Raw genomic sequence first — 12,046 nt, forward strand, 5'->3', positions numbered from 1 at the left:
ATATGTTTTTTCTTTCGTAAAGTTGAAGGAAAAGACCCTTAGTAAGTATATGTGTATATATAAAGTTGTTGGTGATTGCAGTCCATTGGTGTTTGGATAGGGCCATGTATTGTGTTTGTGATGTTTGAACATTATACTAATACTTGAAGCTGCCACATGCACCAATGTACATCTTAATACCTGTGACTAAATCATAAAGGAAAATATAACAGTACAGAAGTCAACAATAAGTTACAAGACTGCTTTTATTAAGGCATGAAAATTCTTCTGAACAGGCTCAGTCACAACAGCAGTTTCTGCTGATCATCCAAAGCATGGGGGACAAGCTATTGGTTTGCATTTTCTCTAAAGGTTAGTGCTCAGCCCTTGTAAATGGCATAGCTCCACCAAAATCAATGGGCAGATCTCTAGTCCTGTCACCTCCAAGGAGTCCAGGATTGCAAATACTAAAAACTAGAAAAATATTTGTAACAAAATAGCTTATTCTTTCACTGTGTGCAGAAGGCAAACACATTACATATTTGAGAGAAAACTGAGCAAAAGTTGAGAGACTCCTACATAACAAAAGCTAAGGGTTATTTTGAGAAGTTGTGGACTCCCCATCTCTGGAGGTTTTCAAGGCCAGGCTGGACAGGGCTCTGAGCAACCTGGTCTAGTGGAAGGTGTCCCTTGCCTTGGCAGGGACTTGGAGCTAGATGGTCTTTAAGGTCCCTTCCAACTCAAACCATTCTATGCTTCTATGTTCGTCAGACTCTATGACTGCAAAGATAATTTAGTTTCACTAATGACAACTAAATTATTTATATATATATATATATATCAAGATCTGGTATGGTAGCAAGGACAAGTTAAGTCAAAGTGTTTTACTCCTTACACAGTCACCTGAATCCAAAGCCTAATGCAAATGACTAACTCTGAAACGTATTTATATATTTAAACGGTGTATATAAAACCTCTAAGATCCATTAGTATCACCTTTTGCAAAATGTGGAAGTCTTTTACCCCGTTAATCTTATTACCTAACAGAAATTGGACTAGGGGGATAGAAAAGCAACTTTCCTATTCTGTTCTGTACCAAAAAATCAGCACCTAAGTGCTATGGCTACTAAAAGTGTTCATGCCTTCGGGTTAAGGACCAATTTCCACTAAGAATTATTTATAATGTTGTCTATTGGTATTGAGGAGGAATTAGTTTGTTCATTATAAATTGATGTGACCCAGACAGAGCAGACTGTCACTGTGTGGGAGGAGCACATGCAGCAAACAGAATAAAGGGGAGGTGGGACAAGTTACACCACCATTTCACTCTCCATCTTCCAACACACTCCCTGAAGTGGAGTTTTGGGGCAGCAGAGAAGAGCACTCCAGGAAAGAATCCTGCAGGAGATGCTTACTGTGTGGAAGTGGCTTTTGTTCCAGTTTATCCAGGTGAACAAACTCTTGTTGTGCCCAATGGAGTGTGTAAATTGAGCCTTTGCTGCAGCAATAATGGTCTTGCAGCCAGGCAAAACTCAGCTCAAATATATAAACTATTCAGTTATAATTGGAGTGCTCTCACTTGTGGCTTGACTGTACAATCATTATGGTCTAATTAACAGAATATACAGGTACCAATTGACTTATCTGGGCTGCCAGCAGGAAAAATCGGGGTTTTTTTTTCCTCTTCTCTTTTTCCACTGAGTCCTTGTCAATTACAGAATTTTCCATCAAATCTCAAAATCAGAGTGCTGAAGAACACTCTGAGCAGGTTAAGCCCCGGATTCATGGTGTCTTTCCCTTACTTGGTGGCAAATCCAATGCTTGTTCTCCAGGTTCTCAGTATACTTAAGGGGTTGCACAATTAGGTCTTCAACGTTGTTGCAGCTCCAAGTTTCCACCTCACCTTAAGTAAACAGTGAATTACAAAGCAAAAAAGAGATTTCTCTGCAGGTTTGATGATTCACTTCCTGGAATATTTATAAAAACAGGCAGCTTGTCAAGAGTAAGGGCACAAGTGATGCTGAGATGGGCACATCGTGATGTGGCACAGTGGGAGAGCCAAATCTTGGAATTTTAATAATGAGGTCTTTGGTTTTTCCCTTCTGTTTTATCCATGGAAAAAACTGCCAAAATTCACTGGAAGCTGGAGCTGTAGTCATTAATAGTTCTTAGGACACCAGGGAAGAGCCAGATTGCTAAGAAAAAAAGAGGGGGGGGGGGGAAACAGAGTGTTTAGAAGCCCTTTATGTAGGATAATAATTTGGAAGGGTCAGTGTTGCAACCCATCCAGTCCACTACTGAGAAGAGCAATGCAAGCCAAATGTTGAGTGAAGACAAGCTTCAGTTCTCCACGTGATGAGATATGATCCCACTAGGAAAAAGAATTAAAACAAATTAATCATGATTGAGAAATCAAAGAAAGTAACTTTCAAAGAAAGTTAATATATAGGAAAGAAGAGCTGAGTAGCTCCACCTTCTGAAAGGAGCCATTAGCTGAGACTCCAACGTGGTGTGTAAGCATTATGAGCCTGACAATATCCTTCATGCTGCACTCTGTTTGCACAACTCCAGAATTCCCATTACTATCAGGTGTTGTAAACACCCATGACCACTCAGGAGAGCAGGGTGATGAATACAAGGCAAGCCATTCTTCTCTCTGTGGAGAGACTCAGAGGCTTCATATTCTGGTTTTATTTTAATGAACCTCAATATGCCCTTTATGGCTCCATGGTGGGACTTGCGTCACTGATGGAACTGTACAGCTGCTGGAGTTAGTCCAAGGAGTCCTGGGTATCATCCCTTTGGAATCCCAACAGGTAGCCCTGCCCAGCCTTTGGGAAGCCATCAGAGCATCACCCTCACCTGCAGCCATCTCCTGGGAGCTGCCCACAGATGGGTGTCACAAAGAGTGTGATCAATGTGACTGTAAAACTGGGAGACAATGAGCTACTGGTGACTACTATTCAAGATTCCCAAGTTGATAGCTGGGGTACAGTGTTCCCTGCCCTTTCTCTGTGATTTATATCAAGCATTACTGCGGGTGAATCGAACTAAATTATCTGCAAATACCATCATGATGAGTCCAGTAAAATCAGTGTAGTCACGGCAGCTGCACTGTCATGCAGGAGCCCTCCCCCCAGGAAAGGGTTGCTGACTAACTCTGGTAACAATGTCAAACAAGCCTGTTTCCAGGAACAGAATCTGATCCACGGTAAACATCCTTGAGTTGTGAAGTAGTAATAATCATGGGCTGCCAGCAGCAAAAATTGTTTCTTTTTTCTCTTCTCTTTTTCCACTGAGTGAGGTGTTCTTTTTCAGCCTGCCAGCTTTCTCACCTCTCTCTCCTCCTCTTAAAGAGGCAAGCAAGCCAAATGGTGGTGAGCTGCTAGAACACACTAATTTTTACAGAAAAAGTGCTGAACCCTATGGTATTCTGGGAAAGTGTTAAATTCCCAAGTTGCAGAGACAGAATGTGTGACAGTGGTTAAGTCTCCTCAGAGCTATCTTTTCAGACTCTGTGCAGGCACTTGTGTGCAGTATTCATGGATCATCAACATTTCCAGCTCTTTATGTTTAACATCCCACTATTTTCTTGAAAAATATTTCTTAAAAACAAACAAACAAAAAAAAACCACCAAAAATCCCCAAGCTATTGCAGAAAGGGAAAACTTCTGAAGCAAGTTTATAAAGAGAGTGCTAAAGTTTGTCTCCTTTATTGTGCCAATCCATGGTCCAAAAACAAAAGTGATGTGCTTCTTTTAGGGAAATGGTTATTGGTGTTCTTTTCAGGTGGTGTGTCATTTACTCTGCCTGAGATGGAAGCCATGAAGGAAGATGAAGAACACAATGCTGCCTTCCTCCTCTGTAGTCCTGCAGCATTTGAAAACAGGCAAGAACAGTTTCTTTCTTCCTTCTGTGGCCTTCACCTACAGCCAAAAGGAGAGCAGGTTCAAATACTCTCAAATAGAGGATGGTAATCTACCAGTATTTCACCATTCCAGGAAGGAGATAAACAGCTAAAAAAAAGTAACTGGTCATAATTCAGTACTTACACAAGGTAACCTGAGGATCTCTAATCGTAGAACACTTGGTAGCTGATGTTGTCAGACTTGATTCTGAAGTTGTGTCTTCCCATCTTTCGCTGGTACTGGAAAATGAGAAGGCTCACAACTCCCAGCACAAACCCAACCACAGTAAGGGCAATGAGGATGATATATCCAACTCCCATTCCAGCCTCCTTTTCCCTCTTCAAATCAGATGCTAAAAGAAAAAAAAAAGAAAAACCAAGAGGTGCGAGAAAAAAAGCTTTGAAATCCTTGAGTATTTTACTGGGGTAAAAAACAAGCCTTTCCTACAAATTAGCCAGCAGAATCTGCCAGCACAGAACTGTGATGCAGCAGTGTATCAGCCTCTTGGGGAGGGTGATTCTCATGGAAAGGTCATGAGGACAGTCCATGTTCTCCCTTTTGCACACAAGTGTAGAGTCCCTGCAGACATAAGTGTGATTTTCAGTAAAATAAGGATTAAAGAATCAACACTGGAGACTTTTTGAAAGAAGAGCCTTAAAGGCGAAGCATTCTCCCATCTCAATCCTGCCTCTGTTCATCTGTGATTATTAAAACCCACTTGACTTGCTTTTATCACATATGTAACTCTTCTTCAACCACAAAGTATCTAGGAAAGGATTCTCCATGTGTACTTTGTCAAGGCTTGTGTTGCCAACTGTCTCCCGAGGCACCACCAACCATCAGCAGAATGTGTTCTCCTGGTTTACATTTAGACACTTCCACATATTTGTCCAAATCTGACAAAAGATAACCCTCTCCCTTTAACATTGTGCCTCTCTTCGTGTTTGTACAGGTACTTACAATTCATTCTTGTAAAGGCTTGATGCACCTACAAAAAACATCTATTAGTGTGCTTACATTTTCAGGACAGCACTTATTTAGCCAAGCACTTATGTGGTACCTGAGGTACACAGAAGGCAAATACTACTGCATTCATTCCTGCAATTACAGGCAAGATTTTTGGCCAAAGGGCACTGTTGGCAGCCACAGAGGTGTGTAATAGCTGTGTCCAAGCTACATAACATCCAGGGCATCGTTCCTACAGGTCAAAGCAGTGCTGTGTAACATATTCAGTGTTATTTCTGAATTTCAATATGAAACACAGGAATGAAGAAGAGCATGCACAGTGGAAGTGGCAGCCTGTATCCAGACACAGACAGAACAGGCCTTCCTAAGGACATGTAGCAGTGGCCTTTGCTATGGAATGTGGCCAAGTGTAGGTAGAGCAGTGAGAGCTTTTTCTGTGTCTCTTTTGTTATTACCTGACATCATAATTCATGTTTTCTCCTTCAACACAGAGATGCAGATCACTGTCTAGGCCTATCCTCACACTTAAAATGAGTTGTGAGTGTCCAAACTGGAAATAGGAGACAACCTTTAGCAGTGCCACCTTTGCCTAGGACTCAGTGCAGTACAACCCAAATAAAACTCCCCTCACCAGAGGTCATTTGGGGAAATGGCCATTTTTCAGTATTAGAAAAGCACTGGAGTCTCCTGTGAAAAGGATTGTGAGAGCTGCTTGTCGTAAGAGCTGAAGAGCAAAACAAGTTGCATTAATAGCTAAGTTTTTTTTAAAAAAGAACTAGTTCAGAAATGAACACTGAAGGCCTATTTGAACAGACCAATGTTTGCATGTAATGGAAGAAAAATACAATATGCTAAGTCAGAGTCCATTTCTAGGTCCAAAAGAACATTGTGAACAGCAGCCACATGTTAAAACTCTGACACTGGCGAGCCCAAATACTCTCAGAGAGTGTTTTAGATTAATAAGTTATGAATGCAAGTGGTTGGAGGAGGCCTGATGACAGAAAACATCACAGATCACAGGTGCCCTTGAAAACACCACTCAGAATGCAGAAGGGGCAGGTGCATAACAAGTCAGACCTTGCTTGAACATAATGCTGGTGTTTGCTCTCTGTTAACCTGTACTGCACCTCTCCTCCAACGTGCTGTGCATCAGCTGTGCTCTCTGCCACTTCCCCTCGTGGCAGTAAAGGAGCCAATGCCAAGGAGTCAAAGGAAACACAACAACAAAATCTCTTGCATCCTCAGATATTGGACTTCAGAGCTCATTACAATTGCAGACCAACAGCAGGGTAAACACTTGGAAAACCGATTGCAATCTGAAAGATTGAAGCTGCTTTCACACTTCACAATTGAAATTGCTGTTTGATTTTGTGGTTGCTGCACTTGCTGCCCTGTGCAAACAGCCACACAAAGCACTTTATCTTCCTTTCTGCATTCCCTTGACAACCTGACAGTCACTTCACCCAGGAGGGCACAGGGTTCTCCACATTGCCACGTGGCTTCAGCAAGAACCCTTGATCCTCAGGAATATTTGCAGAGGGGCACGAAAACCTTGCATCACAGGTCTTCAGCTTCCTTTGCCAGTAAAAGATGATCTTGAAATGACTGTTATGTGGTGTCCCTTTTTTGCAAGCATCTGTTCAGAACTCACCAGCTGCTTTACACAGGGGTCCCCAGGATGTTCTGTGTGTAGCAATGACTTCTCCAGCCTTCAGGAACCGAACCATGGGGTGGCATCTCTGCAACAATCAATTCAAACTCCAACAAGTAATGTGGCTTACTTAATCAAAAATACAAAGCCTTCTGATGAGCATGTGAAAGCCCAGTGCTATTCTCACTCACTGGGGTTTTTGTTTCTTAATGTCGTGCTTTGTTCAACTGAAATTAGCACAAAAAGGAAGTTCAAAGGAAATGGCATCAGTATGAAATCTGTAATTGGTCACGCTGGAAAACACTGCTGTGAACAGACATTTCACACAGACAATCCCTTTCTTTTTGTTAACTTTTTGTTTGTTTTAAAGAAGCCTTATGGGAGAATAAACTTATCACTATTTCTACATGCCAGGGTTTTGCAAACATTTTTGTTGGGGTGTTTCTACTGCCCATGGCAGGCACGGCAGATGCTAAAACCAGCACCACCAAAAGCAGCAGCAGCTTTCAGTCTCTGCCAAGCCACGTGTCATTTTGGAGCTACACACAACTTCAGTGACATGTGAATTAATAATCTGGGAACTACTAGTTTGAAAGCCCTGCCCTGTGAAATGCTGGGGATCAGCTGCTTCAGCTCTGTGTGAGCAGCACTTTCAGAACACGCAGCACGCTCATCCTCTGCACACTGCCTTGACAGCACTGTTCACTTTGTTTGCCCTAAGGGTCTCTGATGGGAACTGCAGCCTACTGGAATTATTAAAAAAATACTGTGGCTCTCCTGGAAGTGCACATAAAACAGAGATACTGCAGCATCATACTTATAATCAGCAAAAGAAAGCAGGGAATCGCAAGGGTGTCCTACCAGTTTGTCTACACAAGAATATGTTACCACTGGTTACACCAAAAATTCTCTACAATCCAATGCCAGGAACAGTGTCTTTAGCTGGGTCAGTCCCCAGAAAAATACCCATGTGTCTATGACTTTGGCCTACCCTCAAATAGCTTTCCCAGCTGGGTGGATCCATTAGAGAATGTGCTCATGTAGCTGCTCCCTGATGGCAATGATTTTGTGGTTCCACATAGCCACGGAGCAGCCACGTTCCACCAGACACCACTCCTCATTCAAAGTCATGTTTCTTACTCCTTTCTTGCTACATTGCTCCCCAGCCTATTTCTCTTTACTCCAAACTCTAGAGCATCTTACTCTCTTCCACTGAGAAAACAAGGGGGAATAAAAGACAGAGTAAGAAGAGATAATACAACATGCAACTCTCAATTTTGTGGGTAAAGAAAGAGCTGAAGCAAACCTGACCTCAAGCAAGTCAATACTGCCTGAAGTAACAGATCAGAGGATCAGATCCCAGACCCTGGGCCCTTTCCCAGCCATCTTACACTATTTCCAAATATACCCTCTTGCTCCAGTTTTCCTTGGTATTTGCACCTTCTGCAGCTCCCACCACCTTCTGTGTAAAAGGAAAAGGTCATCCTTATGTAGAGGTGCCTAATGCTTGTCTTCTCCACATCACAGTTTGGTCTCAATCTAAGACAATTAATTCATTGACTTTTTATGGGGGTAAATTTTGCATAGGAAAAAGAAAAATGTACATATACATATAGATATATGTGTATAGAGAGAGACATAGATATATTCCTCCTCAGCTGTGCAGGGCACAGTGAATTCAGGGAGGGCAGCACCTCCTGCAAAGAAAGGCACAGACTGGCAGTTGCTGAACCACTGATTTTCAACATGTATATTCATATTGAACTGCAAAAATGGGAGCCATCTTACCACTGTCAGTCTTGTTTCCTGTCCCTACTTTACTTCTTTATTATTTATTTATTTATTTATTTACTAAATCTGGAGGAAGCTTTATACTTAGGGAAAGGAAACAGGTATCTTCTGGTAGCCACTTTTAATCTTTCAGGAAGAGATTGTTTGCTTTATAAGGGGCTGAAACTGTGTTATTTAGAGCTAGAGGAAAGTGGTAAACAATGGAGGAACACCAAACTGCTAATGAAAACATCCTTGATAGAAAAAGAGCCAGGAAGGTTGGCAGAAGAAGAGAATTCCCAACTGTCTGTTATTAAAAAAAAAAAAAATCATCAGAAAAATGTATTTTTTCTTATTTCTATAGTAGCAACACATTTTTAGATAAAGTTATGTATCACTTACTTGGAAGTAAAAAGAAACAAAGCAATGCTTTGTAGCACAGACAATTAGAGACTGCAGTTCTTATCAGAACACTGCTTTGTTTATTGCTTTAAAAAGCAATCAGGTTTTAAAAAGCCCTAATAAACTCTATTAGAGTCACAGACCTAGAAACTTAATGCCACTGAGCTTCCTGTCCTGGCACCTAAAGTCTCAGCTGAAGCACCAAATCTCTAGAGGAAAAGAAAAAAAAAAAAAGACAGAAAAACATCCTGAACCAATTTTCTCTGATTTTTCCTGCTGACACTGCAAGTATGGGTGCTCACTTTTTTGTGTCATGTCCATCTGAGCTGATACTTTTCTGAACAGTCTAATTTCCAGCCACCCCTATGCAGAGGAGGAAGGTCCAATTCTCAGGTTCCCCAGTTCTGTGCAAGCTCCATGATTTTAACTATGAGCATGAGGAACAGGAAGAAAGGCAGACACTTCCACATGGTTGTAGTCCTTCCCCACTCCTCTCTGCTCCCAGCAGAGAATGAAGGAAACTTCAAGAGCTATTTAAAGCCAGTTTGGAAACATTACTCCTTCCATTCCACTGAAGGACAGCATAAGGCACTGAGAAAAATACACATTTTTGGGAAGAAAAATAGCAAAACACTTACTGTCCTGCAGGTCCTTCCCAGTGTCTCCATACAGATACGAATTCTGCAGTGTAAGTAAACCACAGAATTGTTGACAAAGGAAAAAATTTTCATCTTAAACTGGGCTTTGCTTGAGTTCCCATTCTCTAGCAGTGTGGTGTATGTATTTGGGATGGGACAGCTGAAAAGGAAGAGAAAAACCAGACAGATAGGGCTAGAGAAGGCAAGCTGTGGCTATAGCACATAAATTGGGTTCTAAGGCCTATCCTTCCTTTAGGAAGTCACAGCCAGACCCTTCATGAAGCAACTCTGGCAGCACAGTGATGATAAGGGGATGTTTGCTGCTTATTGTCACAGTAACCAAACAGAAGAAGAGATTTGAGAAGTGGTCAGAGGGTTGGAAAATAAGGGAGAGAGTAGCAGAAAGAAGGATTTAAACTTGGCTTCACCAAACAGAGGTTGAAAAACCATCACATTAAAAGGAATAGGTTTTGTTACCGAGCAAAAGGATTATTCTGTATTTTAAGGTGGCAGGTGAGCCCAAGGAGTATGACATTGGGGTGACATTAGTGATCCAGACAGGAACAAAGCTCCTCTTTTACCAGAAGCTGCATTAATATCATGTGTGAGGGATTAGCTAACCTATTTATTCATTGATGAGAGGCATATAAGCTCTTGGTAAAGCTGAAACCACAAGAGAAACCTCTGAACCACAGAGAAATAGATAAAGGACACATTTTTTCCAATGCTCTTTCACTGCTGACTGCCAAAATCACCTTCAGGTCAAAAGTACAATGTCTTGACAAAACTGTAGGGAAGACAAGGAAGCTCAGACAATTATGACTTGGCCCTTTGAAAACCCTTTTCACACCTACTGTTGTTGTTCAAAGGTGTGACCAGTCCAAATGGAAAGGGAACATGTACATGAATGACAAGAACACACATAAAAGGCATTTAAAATGTAACACATTAGCAGTCAGTGCCACTGGAAGATCTAAGGCATGGCAGATGCTATTTGTAAGTGGTATTGCTGTACCTGTTGCTGATAAAAACAAATGAGAGGGGATCCACTGAATTATTAGTTGGAGTTGCCCAGCAGTCAGTGAGAACCACCTTGAGCTTGCTGTCCCCTCTCTGGATCCCCACTTCGATCAGCACATCATCACTGGCAGAGACACTGAAGTTCTTTGGTATTGGGGAGTTTCCAATAAACAGCTGCATTTGTGTTCTGAAGTGTCCAGATCCATGCAAGTCCTCAAAGATGGTGTAAAGTCTGAAAAATCAATTAGCCTCCTTTAAAGACCACAGATTTTACTGTATGCTTCTGTAAGTCATAAATCAGTAGCTGTTTCTCCACCTCTTGAGCATATAAATAGTGAAGAGTTATCTGCAGTCCAGGGTGTCAGGACACTGTTCAAAAGGAAAGGAGGAAAATGCATCCAGTTGGGAAGGCAGAGAGCATGGAAACACGAGTGGGAAAATCCAAAGGGTGGAATGTCTCTGCAATACAAGCAAAGTTCAAAATAAGGACAGTAAAAGCTTAGTGCAGAAGAGAAGAGCCAAAAGAAATTATAAAGGACAAATCTGAACTCAGTAATCAAAATCTGAATCCCAGAAAGTGAGGGGCATGAGAAAATTATAGAGCTCAGAGAGAAGGGGCCTGACAAAGACTTTGCAGGGGAACAGAAAGGAAAATGTGATGTCTGGACAGGGTTAGGAAGCAGAAGGTGAATTTGGTGCCAGTAGGTTAAGTATGGTCCTAGAGGAGGTGCATTTGTATGAAGGGAGGACGTTCCCCATCAGAGCAAAGCTTGTGCTGCCACATTTTTTGTGAAGTGTGAATTTCATTACATCTAACTTGAAGATGGGGCCTTCCATAAAAACCCCCGTGATTTGCATTATGTGTCTTCTCTTTTTCCAAGTTGACCAAATCAGGATTTGTGGGGGTTAATAATTGCCATTCTCAGAACCCACAGAGGAGTCTGCAGGCCCACATCAGGTAAAACATTATTGATATGTTCCAAAAGCAGGAAAATGCTGTTATTGCTACATGGGATTGCCCAGGAAGGCAAAGAGAAGTGAGGAATTCTGAATTCCTGAGCCTGCACCAGTGCCTCCCAAAGGTTTATTTCCCTCTCAAGCTTGTTGGCTGCTGGATCTAATGGCACAATAGGTGGAGTGGGAGAGAAGCACATAGCAGGAATCTCCTGAGCACGGGACTCCCAGGATGGCAGACTATTCAGCATTGCAAGTACTTTCACTGGATACAGCTACAGCCCCTGGGGATCTTCCCAATGCAGCAGCACTCAGCCACACAGCAGCGTTTCAAAGCAGAGAGAGTTGTTACTTACCCTTCTGCAGTGTACCCAGAGGAAGCCAAGGCATCATTTTGAAACACACAGCGAATGGGACTGGCAACTTTTAAGTGGTGGATTATTCCCTGAGCAGGAACGTCGTTCCGAAGGATGGTTTTCACTACAGTGTTAGTCATGTTCTGCAACGCAGAAGGAAAAAAGCACAGCTTGTGAACATCAGTGTTTATAGGGATACAGCAGAGCTACAGGCTTACCAGTGTCAAATGCTCAGGTATTCTCCATTCTTTTGGCTACAAAAATCACATTAAACCTCTAATATCTTTGTTGCTGTACAGTGAGACAATGAAAATCCTCGATTCTCCCTCACTTTCCTTCGTATCATGTCATAGAATCATAAAATCACAGAATTACTTGGGTTGGAAGGGACCTTAAAGATCA

At 41.9% G+C, this 12,046-nt stretch overlaps 1 protein-coding gene across 1 annotated transcript in view; it reads right to left on the reverse strand.

Moving 5' to 3' along the window:
• Positions 1-247: 247 nt before the first annotated feature.
• Positions 248-12,046, reverse strand: part of UMODL1 (uromodulin like 1) — a 48,295-nt gene continuing 36,496 nt past the window's right edge. Inside the window, exons 15-20 of the mRNA XM_064645619.1 lie at positions 11,645-11,787; positions 10,330-10,566; positions 9,315-9,474; positions 6,505-6,592; positions 4,032-4,239; positions 248-3,905 (exon numbers count right to left, since the gene is read on the reverse strand). Coding sequence (XP_064501689.1) covers positions 4,052-4,239; positions 6,505-6,592; positions 9,315-9,474; positions 10,330-10,566; positions 11,645-11,787 — 816 coding nt within the window. The 3' untranslated portion in view covers positions 248-3,905; positions 4,032-4,051. The remainder of the gene's footprint in view (positions 3,906-4,031; positions 4,240-6,504; positions 6,593-9,314; positions 9,475-10,329; positions 10,567-11,644; positions 11,788-12,046) is intronic.

Source organism: Pseudopipra pipra, chromosome 2, assembly GCF_036250125.1.
Source record: "Pseudopipra pipra isolate bDixPip1 chromosome 2, bDixPip1.hap1, whole genome shotgun sequence".
Classification (NCBI taxonomy): domain Eukaryota; kingdom Metazoa; phylum Chordata; class Aves; order Passeriformes; family Pipridae; genus Pseudopipra; species Pseudopipra pipra.